At 39.7% G+C, this 16,498-nt stretch overlaps 1 protein-coding gene across 1 annotated transcript in view; it reads right to left on the reverse strand.

Moving 5' to 3' along the window:
• Nucleotides 1-283: 283 nt before the first annotated feature.
• The window catches only part of LOC144606536 (syntaxin-1A), a 204,683-nt gene continuing 188,468 nt past the window's right edge, over nt 284-16,498 (reverse strand). Inside the window, exon 10 of the mRNA XM_078422788.1 lies at nt 284-14,264. Within this exon, the coding sequence (XP_078278914.1) occupies nt 14,184-14,264 (81 nt within the window). The 3' untranslated portion in view covers nt 284-14,183. The remainder of the gene's footprint in view (nt 14,265-16,498) is intronic.

Raw genomic sequence — 16,498 nt, forward strand, 5'->3', positions numbered from 1 at the left:
GCAGTGGCATCCTAGCCATACTTTCTTCACCCAGGGATGGAGCTGCAGTCCAACTCTTTGCGATCCGAACTTGAGCTCCCACAATGATCTCTGTAGGATCTCACAGCACCAGAATCCCAGTGGGATCCGAGCCCTTTCTCTGCCTTCCACAGTGAGATCCCAATCCCACCGCCTCCTCCCACAGTGGGATCCTAATCTTATCTCATCTTCCCACAGTGAGATCCTGCCCCCACCGCCCCCCCCCCCGCAGTGGGATCTAATCCCACCCGTGCCCCTCCCCCCCCCCCCCCACAGTGGGAAGTAACCCTGCTACAATCGGATCTATCCCCACCGCTGCATTCCACAGTGAGATCCTAATCCCAACGCTCCCTCTCACAATGGGATCTAATCCCACCCGCTCCTAATCTTATCTCTCCCTCCAACAGTGAGATCCTAACCGCACCATTCCCACCCTCGGTCAGATCCTAAACCTGTCTCTCCCTCCATCAGTGCGAGCTGAATCTTACTTTGTGCTCTCAGGGATGGTTCTGAACCTTGCCTTGCCCTTCGACAGTAGGATCTGAAATACACCTTTCACTTTAGTCGCCCTTCTTCCTCCACTCTATTTTGCCTCTCTATCTCAAGAACATTGCAGAGGCCTCTTTGAAACCTCCTAATCCTAATTGTTACTCCCACCCAGCAGGGTTCTAATCCAGCTGCCTCTGCTCTTTGCTTCACACTGACCTCTTGGTTGTTCTCCCCAATTAGTACACTGCACAGCCCACGGCAGCAGCAGGGGAAGGGATGATACTACAGCTGTTCTTGTCTAAGCCCATCCAGCTCAGAGAGTGAATTGGAGCATGATGCTTTGCGTTTTTTTGTTCACCAGACATGTTGTGCTTTCAATTGTTGGCTATTAAGGAATGTTCTGTTTTTCACACCTTTGCAAGCTGGGCGGTTTCACTGGGGGTACAGTAGGTGAAGAAATGTGATTTACTGTTGCACATTTATGTTCGCGAGTTTTAAAAAAATAACATCAGGAACCGCGATGGGCAAACTATGAAAAGCTGCGGTGGGGGTCAGAGAAGAAATTTGCAAGTCAGTAACTGAAAGGAATAATAAGGGAAGGCAGAAGAGAATAGAAGGGATGGTGCGAGCTGCAACCACTGAGGGTTCGAGTGGCAAGACAGGCCTCTCCTACTAACTGATTTTATTTCAGCCAAGAAGCTTAAACATTTTGCTTCCACACCCTGCCCTGTGACATTTTCCATCCTTGTGCTTTTCATGGGAAGTGAGGGACTTGGGCAGGTCCCATGCCAGCCCATTCAGTGCTTTATGGTAACTTTGATTTAAACTAAAGCGTGTAGGCTGCCAATGTAGAAAACACTGAGTTGTTCTTTATCTTCAGATCTGACACAGGTGCTAATGAAAGAATGCATAAGGGTTTCTCCAGGGTAGGTTTTTTTTTGTACCAAATATCAGAATCAGTGACATATTTAGAAATCGCAATGGGGTGCAGATTGAAACTCCCAATTTCTACAAAACATCCTCATCCAGGCTTTTACTTTTCAAAATACAGAGTTTGGACACCACATTTATTTTGAGACAGATAAGCCAAAACCAAACTAATCACAGACACGAGACGAAACACTGCTTTTCATAGGCTTACGTGCAAACAATTTGTTAATCAGCGGATGCAGCAGGTTCACAAGTCCAGGCTTCAGTTTGTGCTACACATTGGTGGGGTGGGTGGGGAGAGTGATGGGCAGACTGGAGCTGAGCCAAGCCTGCCTGCAGTTTGCGCTGTACATGGAGGGAAGGGGTGCAAACTTCAGCTGAGCTCAGCCAGGCTTCCAGTCTGCTCAGTCACAGGCTGGTGACCTGTTTGTGTACATTCGAAAGCAGCTAAAATACCAAACACCAGATAATTGGCACAGAACATTGGCTTTAGATGAACAATAAAGTCTTCAAGCAACGCAGGGTTGTAGGCCATACAAAAGGCAATTTTGTTTTGTTTTAAAAATCATAACATTAATGAAAGGATGAACCAGATCTGCTTGGAGTGTAATGGAAGATGTGGTGAATTGAAAGAATCCAGCAAAAAGGCCTTAATCAGTCATCGTGGATTCACTTGCTCAGTGGTTTCTTAGTGTATAATTGCCCTGCAGTCTTCATCAGCTGCCACCCTACAGATTCCTCCAAGAGCCAACCTGAATAGTTTCTCAAAACATATTCAATCATCCTTTATTTCAGAACTCAGTAAGATTGAATCTTAATGAGCTGTGAAGCAGGATGTTAGATCCCACATGGACCACACTGGAGACTTCATTTATTTTTAACTGAAAGTGTGAGCTGGTCTGAAAGTCCATTAAATTTTCTTTTACTTTATTTCGGGTGGTTTTAATGTGATTCATGCCATTCATTGTTGAAACGAGGGAAATAGTCTGGTAACTTCTCTGTGGCATTTAACTGGGCTGCTGGCAGGTCTCCAGCAAAGAAGAGTTAAGTTCACTAAAGAATGAGGTGTGCGTTATTGGTGAGAAGATGGTGGAGACAGGTAGGCATTACAATCTCAGACTGTGGAGTTGAAAAGGTATCTGATCTTCCTCGCAGCTCACAAACTATTGTGGAATATATTAGGGATGAGGACTGGGTTGACCTTGGCTTAGTTGTCACCACATTAATCCTTGATCATTTACAAGGGGCAATCGCATCCAACACTTTGCAATAAGAAAAACTCAAGCCATTTACTTCTCTGACTGATGCTCAAACTATCTAATGCAGCTGGAGCCTGGAAAGCTGAGGACTGGCAGAACGTCCCGATGAAAGCCACAGTGGAGATTCATACCTCAATCCTGTACTCCAAGTAGATAGACACAAAATGCTTGAGTAACTCAGTGGGTCAGGCAACATCTCTGGAGAGGATAGGTGACGTTTTGAGATGCTGCCTGACCCGCTGAGTTACTCCAGCATTTTGTGTCAATCTTTGGTGTAAACCAGCATCTGCAGTTCCTTCCTGTATTACAAGTGCCCTGTGAACAATGTTATTTGCCTAAACAATTTTAATTATTATTGGACTCATTGACGTAAATGACCATGACTCTAAAATGCACGTCTAGTTCCTTTGCAGCCATTGCCTAGTCCATTTACTTTTTAAAACTAGTGATACTTGTAAGTCTCGAAGACACGGATCATAGCTGAAGTCTCCAAGTAGCACAAACATAGAATTACTGATAGAATCTGCAGGTTGTTTAGTCGTCCTACAGAAAGTGACAATTGCTATTACCATGTTATGAAGCGGCCTTTGGCAGCAGTTTGCTACTCTACGCACTTCCCAGAAAAATGTGGTGTTCGAGCACAAGGCTGAATAGAAAGTCTATGCTATATTCACCCCAAGAGCCAAGGACCAAAGAAATAACCATTGAAGCAAATTTGAGTAGGGAAGTATTATTTTCACTCTCTTTCTAATGCAGAGTAGAAATGCCTGAAGGTTGGGATCATAAAGCTATACAGGCCTTCGGCCCAACTCTTCCATGCTGACCAAGTTGCCAAACCGAGTTAGTCCCACTTGTCTGATCCTGACCTTTCCAATCCATGTACCCGTCCAAGTGTCTTTTAAACGTTGTAACTGTATCCACCGCTACTACTTTCCCTAGCAGCTCGTTCCATATACGCACTACCCTCTGTACAAATTGCCCCATTGATCCCTTTTAAAGCTCTCCCCTCTCACCTTAAACCTATGCCCTCTAGCTTTAAACTCCCCTACTCAGGGTAAAATAAGGCTGTGCCTTATTTTGTTTAGTTTATAAAATCATCCATCCACCTACTCTGCTCAAAGGAAAAAAAGTCCTGGCCTATCCAGCCTCTCCATAGAACTCAAACCCTCCAGAACTGGTAACGTCTTCATAAATCTTCACCCTTTCCAGTTTAATGACATCCTTCTTATCACAGGGTGACCACAATTGTACATGGTGCTCCAAATGTCTTGTAAAGCTGTAAGATGACATCCCAGGGTGGTGGTAAAATTGAATAGGTCTACTACATTGTTAAAAGGACATCTGTAGTACATAGACTGTTAGTACCGAGCCAGTTATACCATTTACTTTAATGATCTGTCAGTCATTGCTTGATATGGCAGCATTCCACGCTTCACATAGGCTGCAGTCATTTTGCAACATCTTCTCCCTGGCAAGACTCCAGACCTTTCCACTAATAAATGAATTGCCAAATTATACAGGGCATAGCACTCACAGGTAATTTTCAGGAACTCTGAACTTCATAGCAGAAACCCATCTGATTTATATATCTTGCTTTGGCATAAAAAGCTTCCCAATGCATTTCAACACACTGACTTCATATTTCATTGCTATTTGGAAGATATTACTGTACTTGTCAATGGCCGTAGTGATGTAGATGAATCTTATTCTCACATACAGGTCCTTTGCAAAAATGTCTCCAGTCCATCTCTTAATTTAAATAGCATGGACAAAATAGACTACAGCACACTAACTGGTACTGAGTAGCACACAGATAACTGGATTAAACTGTACGATTGTTGTTACATATATATTTTTTTACTGAAAGTCTGGAATAAAATGTGATCCTCCACTTCAGGAAAGCATGCCATCTCCTTTCCCCACATATGGCGTCCCCTTCTTTTCAATAGGATCCCGTAAAATTATTTCTGCTGTGTTACTAAAGTTCAATGATATGCAGGAACGGAGGGAAATCTGCGTAATGAAGCAAATTTAATCCAGTGACTTAGTAAAGTAAAAACTGGTAACTAACTAGTTACTTAGTAAAAACTTTGTAAAACAAAAATAATTCCTCAAATTGAAAGTACTTTTTTCCCCCTATCACTGCGCCGTTGTACAGTCTTAGAAAAGCATTCAGCAGTGAAGGCCTATTAATTGCAAAAATGAACATTTTAAATGAAGTATTAAATGAAGAACACAGCACTGATTTGCAAAAATATAGCAAGTTTGTTGTGAGATCCTTTCCTTCAATGTCAATAAAGGTATCGTATAAAATAGTCAAAGTCAAAACAATTTAGAAACATTATATGGTCAATGCAGGGTTTAAACCTCATCTTCTATTGTTAACTCGTACCACTGCCCATGAAGATCTACTCCAAGGTAGACACAAAATGCTGGAGGAACTCAGCGGGACAGGCAGCATCTCTGGAGAGAAGGAATGGGCGACGTTTCGGGTCGAGACCCTTCTTCAGACTGAAGAAGTCGCTCGCCATTCCTTCTCTCCAGAGATGCTGCCTGTCCCGCTGAGTTACTCCAGCATTTTGTGTCTACCTTTGATTTAAACCAGCATCTGCAGTTCTTTCTTACACAAGATCTACTCCATGTGTGATTATCCCCAGCTTTAATGTATTTTATTCCTGTGTCCAACTACGTTAAAACACTTGCTGAACGTATTTGTTTTTCAAGCATTCATGACTAGATCACTAACCTACCTTTCTTTAAAATACAGACCAAGCCCATCAATGTCTAGCTATAATCTATTTTAATTGATTTCCCACATTGAAAGCTAATTCACTTCTACCCTTTCTTTTAGCAAGTGTTTAGATGACGTGATCGACATGTGTAATGGCTTAGTGCAGGACTCTGATCGATTTGTCTGTGCTTGGGTTTTTATGAATAAACTCTGGTTATCGAAAGCCAGATTTTATTTTAGCTGCAGGTTACCTAGGCTCTTCCTCTGGACACCCTCCAATTCAGCTGGCAGGATACGAGTCTCCTTTGAATGACAGGGCCTTTATGTGATGTGCACAGTTCTCTCACCTTCAGATTTCACTTAATAAAGCTGTGAAGTTTACATTTACTGTCAGTATCACCCTGCTGAGATTAAGTTGAGAGTTGGAAAAAAAAAGTGAATAAATGAGGTGTGATTAGGAAGAGAAATTGGCATGATGAATTGTTAGTTCACAGCTTGTAATTTTAGACGTCCTGCCCAAAGTATGTGGAAAGAAGGGTAGTAGCACCTACTTCATCCCAGTGATCAAGACAAATATGTGTACTTCAAATTCATAAGTTCAGAAGTCATAGGATCAGAATTAGCCAGATTAGCCCAAGCCCACTCCGCCATTCAATCATGGCTGATCTACCTTTCCCTCTCGACCCCATTCTCCTTCCTTCTCCCCATAACCTTGGACACCGTTACTGATCAAGAAACTGTTAATCTCTGCTTTAAGTGCACCCAAAGACGTGGCCTCCACAGATGTCTGTGGCAATGAATTCCACAGACTCACCATCCTCTGACTAAATAAATTCTTACTCCTCTCCTTTATAAAGGTACGTCCTATTATTCTGAGGCAATGTCCTCTGGATCTTGACTCTCCCACTAGTGAAAACATCGTCTCCACATCCACACTATCCAGGACTTTCACTATTCGGCAAGTTTCAATGAGATCCCCTCTCATCCTTCTAAACTCCAGCGAGGACATGCCCAGAGAGCTGTCAAACACATCAAATGTTAACCCACTCGTTCCTGGGATCATTCTCGTAAACCTCCTCTGAACCCTCTCCAAAGCCTGCACATCCTTCCTCAGATATGGAGCCTAAAACTGCTCACAATACTCCATATACGGTCTGACCAGTGGCTTATAAAGCTCCAGCATTACATCCTTGCTTTTATATTCGAGCCCTTTCGAAATGCATGCTAATATTGCATTCGCCTTCCTTACTCTCCATTCAACCAGCAAATTACACTTTTGGGAATCCTGCACCAGTACTCCCACGTCCCTTTACACCTCCAATTTTTGAATCCTCTCCCCTTTTAGAAAATAGTTTACGCCTAAATTCCTACAACTAAAGTGCCTGACTGCACACTGCATTCCATCTGCCACTTCTTTGCCCACTCTCCCAACTTGTCCGAGTCCTTCTGCAGCCTCCCGGCTTCCTCTACACTACCTGTCCTTCCACATATCTTCAAATGATCCGCAAACTTCACCACAAACCATCAATTCCACCATTCAAATTTGCTTCTGTATCATGCCCATCTGTCAATGATTTTTGAATGGCAACTGATCTAGATAATTGCAACTAGCTTTAACTCTTGTGCATCGATTGGGATGATTCCAAGAGGGGAGTGTATGTTGGTGTTAAAGTATATCTGTAGAGTTAGTGTGAATGGGTAAAATGTGAGGAGAATGGACAAAAGATTTTTTTTAAAGCAGAGCAAATGAAATTGCAAAAGTGTGTTAAAACTGACGATGGATACGTGTTTTGAAGTTAAACAAGGCCGGTAAAAGAGCAAAGACTTGGTTTTTGTTATCTTGGGAGTGTAAAATGTTGGGACGGGAAGGAGAGATACTGCAATAAGGAAGGTAGTCCGATGCCAAGATGGGTAAATGAGGAGTGTAAGGAGGATAGAGCATTAATTGGCATTTACTTTCTCTGGATATAGTCTGGTTAAAAATAACTCTAAAATATGGTTTCAAAATGGTGCAGGATCGTCTCCTAGTCTGTTGTGCTGCTAACATTAATGGTGATTATTCTGGGCCTGTTGTTTAACAATGATAAGTTGCCTACATTAATCATGTATAGGGAAGCATCCAGGATCCAGTTATCATAACTGTATTGAAATATTTATGAAGATAATAATGCATGGAAAGGGAAGAAAAGATTTGGATGCATTAAGTCCACCCCATTCATTCAATGACATGTCTTTGTACCCTGTTCACCTCGGAACAACTTAAATTTCCCTCCCAATTCTCCATCAGTCTCATCATATACCTCCAAGCGGTATTATGCTATTTCCTGGGACAACTAAAGCTCAATTTAGGAGAATCTTGCAGACTTCTTGTTAATTCTTTAAACAAACTGAGAAAACACCAGAAAAATGGGGTTGGACCAGGTTCATCATACTTCACAACCAACTAGTAATTTACACCTTGTAACTGGCAATGATCTCATCAAAAACATGCCTTGTTTTTAGCTATACTTGTATCGCACCATCATGCATATTATTGGAGAAGAAACTAAAGGGAAAATATGTTAGTACTCAATGATTGAGGGTATATACTGAGGTGAGTCATTAATAATGAAGATTTCGAGCTCTGCCTGGAAATAGTGAAGTATTTAAGGAATAGCATAGTGGACAGTACAACAATGTAATGGAGCCGCAGTCTCACTGAGCCAATGACCTGGGTTCAATCCCAACCTCTGCTGATGTCTGTGTGGAGTGTGCATGTTCGACCTCGGACCATGTGGGTTTCTCCTGGATGCTCAGATTCCCTCCCATATTCCAAATGTTAATCAGCCACTGTACATTGCATGGGTGAGTGGTAGAATCTGGGGGTTGTTGATGTGAATGTGGGGAGAATAAAAAAAGTCTCTAGTAGGATTAGTGTAAATGGATGTGTTATCGTGAAAATAAACTAGGTGGGCTGAAGGACCTGTATCTGCAATGTAAGATTTATGACTATAACCACAAGAAAAAATTAACACTGCAGTCAATATCAGAATATATTAAAGGAGGACAATATCATGAGAAATGCAGTTGAAAATATGAGTAAAGGGATAAGTAGGTGGGTTCAGTTAGTGCAGCAAATGGAATGCTCAATGTTAATTCTCTGAGATTATCTCATTTTCTGTCATCATTTATATGTGAAAACAGTGGGTGAAAATGTAATGGCCAAGTTCAAAGTAATGGTGAAAACTAGAAACGGAGTCATACTGTGACATTTTCTATTAGCAATAAAAATCATCTTGAATAACTTTATAATCAGAAAAATCTTCAAATTTATAGCCAACACAAAAAAAAGGCAATATGGAATAAATAATAATGAAGCTCAAAGATTATTTAAAGAATTTAGATCTCTTTGGAATCAAATCCACTGATGACAAGTATGAGTATAAAATGCAGTTGAATAAAGGCAGAGAATGGGAGAGGTTATATCAAATCATCATCCCACTTGTCAGAGGAAGGAGCAGAAGATGCCTCCCATAATGTTGACTAACATTAAGAATAGAAATTTAAGACTGTTCTTCAAAGAACTTTGGGGCATTTGAACTATCCTTTGCATTAACTCCTCCAATGTAGTCCATTGCTCATGCACGATACATCTTACAAAGCCCAGATATTCAGTGTGTAAACTGAACCCACACTTTTATACATTGCATTCCCATCTAAGACATTTCTTGATTATGCAAACTTCTATATCCATCTCTCTTGCGAATTAATTCCCAAATGATTTTGAATATCAGTTTTTCTGTCCGTAGTTTTCATACGTCTTTCATCTCTGAATGATGTTCTGCTTTCCTGGCTGCAAAAGCACATTCCCCTAATTTCACCTTCTTCCAAGAATATTTCAGATTTCTCAATTCTTCCCTGATATCTCATTCACTTTATGCTGCCTCTCCCAGTAGCTTTATTCAATATTTTCACATGATATGTTGTTCCCTCTCTAGCCGTTATAATTTTTTACCTTCATATGGTGGAACGGATTTGACGACAAACAGGGGTCTAAACTGTTGACATTTTTTGCAGCCCAGATTCTGTTTTGTTGTGTTTTTTTTGGTTTGTTTGCTTATTTTAGTTTAGGGGGTTAATTTTCTTTTTCTTTTAATCTTTTTTTTTAATATATAAATTCTTTTTTAACCTTTTTTTATCTACGATTACATAGAGACTGGGAGGTCTATACCCTATATGTATTTTGAAACTGGATTTATATTTAGGTTACATTTGTTGTTAATGTAATCCTGATCGCTATGTATCAATGTCACTGTTATGCTTATCATTTTTTGAAATTTAATAAAAAGATTTGAAAAGAAAGAAAGATTTCTCAATTCTTCCCTGGTATCTCATTCACTTTATGCGGCCCCGCCCAATATATTTATATTGCTTTAATTCTACATTGAACAGAGTTGAACACAACAGCCCAAGACACATCTGGCCTGATTCCTTTTCAACAAAGGAAGATCTCTGTTGGCTATCTGGAGTAAAATTATAAATATTTATGTAAAGATGCTGTGCTGGAGACAAGCAGAGGAAACCTTTGTTTTAGAGACCATTATCCCCGGCAAGGACAGTATTTAGCAGTCTCTACCCATTTGACACCTGTTCATGTTAATCTTTCTTGAACATTCCTGCCATGAACTAAAACCTTCCAGGTTTTTTATGCTAACCCAGGGAGCTTTATATGCCACCCCAGGGAGCTGGTCTAGTAATAAATATGTGTAAAATCATCTCATACTAGATGGTGACACTAAATTAATTCTGAAGAAAGTCTGTTTTCTATTTCTATAAACAGCCTATGTAATTGATCTGGATCTACTGGAGGTAATCTATTTCCTTCCATGCCTCCAGTGCTTTGCATCACTTACAAATATCGTTAAACACATCAGATAGTTATGGCAGTTCACTTGCTATTTGTTCTCCAGCAATACTTTGTCATTTATCGATCGACCATCCAGTGCAAAATCAATTCTCAATCCAATTAGATCGCCTATTTTATGAATCTGCAGCTTCCTTTCTACGCTGATTTTTCATTTTATTTTAAGAACCTTTTTTTTACTCCACTATTCCCTCCAAGCAACAGGTAGCATTTCTGCAACAATAGACCTGGAATCTGCTGATAAATGTACAGAATTGGCAGCGTATCCATTTAAATGGCCTCATATCTGGCTTGGATTAGACAGATGAAAAGGGGAAGTGCCTTTATAAAAATAATTTGTTTTTTTTCAATGATATTAACAATTTACTTTCAGCTGATTTTTAGTAATTTTACTTTTTAACTAATTAAAATTAACTAAATGTTTCTGGATATCAGAGGCATTCAGAAATATTTACATATTTGCAGAGCTTTGACAGCTGACATAACTGGGAACAAGGTTTCCTATGTGCATTGAAGGATATACCTCTCCCTAAATCTCATTGCTGGAATCTGGGATGCCTCAGACTTGTAAAATGGGCCTCGAGCATCTGGATCAATTTGCATGATCTGAGCGATTGCAGGTTATGGCAGATTGATTTCATTTTTTAATGCTTCTGTTCTCCAAATGTCTATTGATTGCATCATGCTGAATGCCCTTAAATCATTTTTGTGCCATTTAGGAATTAGTCTGAATTATCATTGTTGCAACTCGCTCCTTTTTCTGTTTATTGGAACCATGTTTGCTAGACTGTGGAGCTTGCCATATTCTGTTTGTAAAGGAACTTAAGAAAAATAAAGCTAGCTATAGGGAATATCTCCTTCAATTTCACAAATACATTCTCATCTGTCCAGAAAATTTGGAACGATATAATTGCTCTGGAACATGTTATTTACTGATTCCTATATTTATTACATGTCAATCTGGAATGTGCCAAAACTCCTGGCCTGTGCACACTATTCTGAAAACCCATTCAATGTCTCTGCTACACCTTGAGCATCATCAGAGGTAGCTTCCAATTAGTCTGTAATGGTGGGTTGTGATCAATGTCATGGCTTAGCCAGATCTTTCCATACAGGTGATGTCCAGTCAGCAGACATTTTTCCTATTCTGCGTTGTTCTTAGAAGTGAACTGCAATTTTCTTTTTTCATTTATTCACTCACTCCCAATCTTGTCTTTATTTTTCCCCACAGACTTTGACGTCACTTGCTAAGTCATGAAAGATGTTAATAGGTCTGCCAAGTTTTGATTTCCTTTTCATTTTTACTGTCCTGATACGACCTTGCTCATTCTATTTGGTGGCTTAACCTAAGTGAGAATATTCTTTCCCGGCTGATCTCAGCCATGGCTCGCTCACTCACAGTTTCACATCGGTGAAAGATCGAATCAATGTGCAAAAGACAGGAAAATATTCTGAAACATCAGAACCGACAAAAAAACTAGAGATCTCTGTTGCTGCCAAGGCTACGCACAATGGTGAGCTTAGGTGAGCAGTTACTTTCAGCAAAACCTGCGTATCAACAGCTAACTGTCACCAGATTAGCGACGTTAACATATCTGAAGGGAACAAGAGCAGTTTCAATAATAGTTGTGCAGACAAGGAATCCCAGTCATGACAGTGCAATGTCATGAATTTAGTCTCTGTGAATAATGTAAACTAAGCAGATAACTGCTTTTGTTTGAAGGGGTGTACGTTGAATTTGTTATTTCTGATATTTCTAGCTTCAGAAGGCAACTCAAGTGGGATGGTTAAAGCGTGACCTGTCAATTTATCTACCGTGAACAGCTGGGGAATTTCTGTTCAATATTTGCAGTCTTAATCTGCTTCAATTTCAGAAGGTTTTCTGACTTCTATTGACTTTGTCCTCGTTACAATTACTGACGGGATGTTTCCCAGTCAATCAGTTAATTAAGACTCTGGATATCCAAGTCATAAAGGCAACGAAAACACCAAAGTTACAAAAGATAGACACCAAAAGCTGGAGTAACTCAGCGGGACAGGCAGCATCTCTGGAGAGAAGAAATGGGTGACGTTTTGGGTCGAGACCCTTCTTCAGCTCGGGTCTAAGCTGAAGAAGGGTCAAGTGAATGAGAGTGAGTATAAAGTGAATGCGACAGAAACTGGTCGACCAGCTAACCTAAATTGGAAAATTATAACATTTGAACTGCTAATCTAAAATGGAAAATGATAACATTTGGAAAGCACATGTGAGCGATCTGGTGATTTGATTAGTGGCATAATGACAGTGCCCTGCGTAGGAAGCCTTTTTGCATCACCACTGCTGGAATAGACAAAAAGCTGGAATTTTAAAAAATCCAGTTACATTTTTGTTAATACATAAATTGCATAAATAAAATGTATTTCTTACTAAGACTGGAAGAAACTTGGCAACAGAACTTTCTGCACCATTTGCAGACTGACATCACCTCAACAACCCAAGGAGCTGCCAAACCATTGCAGCTTGATGAAAACTAGCAAGTCTTGACCAACTGCTCTTTAAAGCCCTTTGATACCTAGTTACACAGGGTTACATGTCAGCTGTGCTGGCGAGGACTTGCGAGTATTCCTGGCAAAACAGCTCGAATGAAAAAAAAAAACAGCCAGAAAAAAAAAAAGACATTCATGTCGTAGGTAATTGAAAGAAATTAGAATTCAGAAGCAGGAAAACTCAGTATAGTTGAGGTACAAAATCTCCCAACACAAGCCCTTTATAGATGTTAACATGAGAGGTACATCTGTTTAGGACGGATGATATAAAGGAGAAGAAAGCTGTACCGTCACAATATCAGAGACTGGTGTGAAACCCACAGTCTCTCAAGGTTTCTGGTTCCATTCAAAGGCTGGAAGAATTTATTTTTGACTGGTAGAACAGTTGATGGTTCACCTGCCTAGTTCCTGATTTTGTTTTTGTTTTGGTAATCCAAAAGAAATTTTAAAAAATGATAACATTTGAAAAGTTCCAACCTCATTTCACTTTTTTTTTAAAAAAGCAAAAAAAGCTGAATCCTTTAAAGATACTCTTCAGATCTTGTCAGCCTTTTCTCTAACATTGCGGGGAGCGATAGCACCACTTGAGAGAATCTTCATCAGCAAGTCTTCACATGAAGAAATGACAGCAAATAACAAACTGTTATTAGCAAAGGAGTAAGGCTGAGATCAAAAGAGAGACTTCAAAGACTGCCTGGCAGTTCCTCACCCACAGTAGCACATACAGATTCTTATATTTAGAGCAGAACTTTCTTGGATCATATCATTTCGCCATCTATGTTAGTGTTATTGTGAAGAAATAGCATTTCCACAGAACACTTGCTGTTGGGATCCTGACCGGCAGCCTAGTCCAGTGGATGCCATTGTGCTGATGAGATGTCGATCACTGCATTCTTCCAACCTTGACAAGATTTGAAAGCTCTTACGACTAATTGAGTTTAAAAAAAAAGATATTGCCGTTTTGTGATCAGTATGTTACAAAATGTCGACTCCAGCCATTGTGTCTGTTGGTGTTTACTGGGCTTTCTTTGGCTTTGGCAATCAAATGGGTTAAGATCAATCCCTTTAAATGTGACGTTTTGTTTTTTCCCAGGGCCAAATTTTCTTGTGTTTATGGCAAACAGAGCATCATTGAAAAAGAAAAAAAGGAGGAAAAAAATGTTACCATACCTTAACAGCCAGAAAGAGCAGGACCGGTAAAGGAAGTAATGCTAGATAGTCATGCAGAGGAACTTTTCTCAGTGTTACCGAGTGAAAGTCACTTCATCCCACAAAGTGGCTGAAAAGCCCACATCACATAGGTAGATTCTTTCCTATTTTGTGTTTCTCAAAATCCAAACACTCCTCCAACTGTGGAGGCAATGACGACCCCCAGCACCACACAGCATATAATGATCATAATCTTCTTCTGTAGCCCCCACATCCAAGCAGCATGACAGGAAGAAGAGGAGAAAGTGTTAGTTCTGTACCTTTATTTACATTTAAATGATTCAGGGTCTTTACAGAATGGACGATGAAACAATTCCAACACAGATTATAACCTTCCCTTTACATCAGCAAATGTTCTTATTGATATCTTCTTGTTGCAGGCTCTTAATTTGAACAAATCCTTAACATTTCAGAACCTACCTTGAAACATAACTCCCTCATATTTCAAACCACACATCTCTCAGTACAAATAGGACACTGCATATTCCACCACCACACTCCAAGCACATCATATTAAGAAGCCATCCTCACATTTGGCAACTGCTTACATTCGATGCAAACATACAACAATGCTCCTACTTCATAATTTTAAATCTCTCGTCTTAACAAGTACCTGACATTAAACACCCGCTCATGACATTTTTTTTTAGATTTAAGTAGCTGGAAACAGCTGGGAAGGTAGAAAGTTTGATGTCTTCTTTCGACCTTTAATCCCAATGTAAAATGTTTACAAACTATTGAATTTAGTTAATAGGTTTCCGACTGGCATCTTACCCTCATCTGCTTTTTGCTGTCAAATTTGTATTTAATGTTGGAGAAAGACGAGTATTAAAAATCCAATTTGGTTCAATTCTGAGTTGATACAATACAATTTTAATTGGGGTGTAATTGCAAGTGTGCTTAAGGAGGTGTAAAGTCCATGTCAGCATGCAAGAATGTTATTTACTTTCAATTCACTTACCATCATCAGGCGTTGAACTGCCCAGGGACACATTTTAGATTCCCCGTTGAGATGTCTGTTAAGATCTAGACTATAATATAGACCTAAACTATCTTCTATTCCTTGCGGCTAATGGAATCATCAGCTTCTCCAACTTCTGTCAGTCTGTTATAGTAGCTCAACTGCTTCCCATACAGTCTTTCATTATTCACCTCGCACACAACTTGTGGAACGGTTGTAAAAGTTTTACCAGCAGAGCAGCCACAAAATATACAGTCATGCAAAACAGCAAGCCGCATCTTCAGAAATAGATGAAGAGAAAGTGAGAAATGTAATGCTGATACAAGAAGAGCTGAGTAAAATCTAGAAAGGTACAAATCTCCCGCAAAACTATGGCACTATCCATATGTATTACATAGTACTGTAGTTTTACAGGTGGATAATACTGTTCCAGTAACACATTCATTAACAGTAATGGAGAGGATCCATGCTGTAACGCAATACATTTCTCCCATGGCAATAAGGCTCCTTTACTTTTGGGGAGAAATCGTATTACTTTTATTGCATAGTGTATTTATGTTTTTACTCGGAGTCCACTATTATTTAGGCAGCGTCACTTTTTTTTGGTTAAATAACAGCATTTCAGTCGTTTGTATCACAGTTGATAATTTCTTTGAGATCAACGAATTATTGTATTTTTATTATTTTACCTTTGTCATTATTTCCTTTACAAGAATTGTTGTCAGTGTTACATATGCCCATAAAATAAAATTTGATAAAAGAAATATTGACAATTTATCATTTTCCCTTAGTATGGTGAAAAATAAGCAGATAGGATGGAACTATATGAACGGCAATGAATGATGATTTTATTTTTGTGCTGTAAAATTATCTGGGATGATATATTGAATATAATTTTGTGTTCGATATAAATGCATTACCCTGTGCAATATTAGGTAGAGAGGCGGCATGATAAGCCTCAGTGTCCAGGATTGGTATGGAAGGAAAAACAGTCAGGAGTATCACCTCTGATCACTACCCACAGATCTCTGCAGGAGTTCATGGAAGTACTCAGGAATCAAGGGTGTAATGCCAGACACAATGCCAAAGAGGCACACATGCAGGCCTATTCAACCAGGATATTGAAAGGAAGTTGGCTTTCACTGTATACTAGCCTTTTTGGCGAGGGTTTATAATTTGTTGAAAAATACCAGATCCCTTAGACTTTTAATATAATCATGGCCAGAATCATTCTCAAAACCATTCAGACACCACCAATGTAAGTGCCAAGGTTAGGAGGAAAGCAAAAAAACTGCAGATGCAGGTTCTGATTAAGTTATTGACCGAAAACGAGAAGACAATTTCTTTCTCTAGAGATATTTACCAGGTCCTCCAGCACTTTCCATCTTTATTTTAGGGTTAAATATCAGGTTGAAAATCAAAATGATCAAGAATGAAGTTGACTGTACAAGCCAGTAAAGCGAGCAGTTAAA

This window comes from Rhinoraja longicauda, chromosome 26, assembly GCF_053455715.1.
Source record: "Rhinoraja longicauda isolate Sanriku21f chromosome 26, sRhiLon1.1, whole genome shotgun sequence".
NCBI classification, from domain to species: domain Eukaryota; kingdom Metazoa; phylum Chordata; class Chondrichthyes; order Rajiformes; family Arhynchobatidae; genus Rhinoraja; species Rhinoraja longicauda.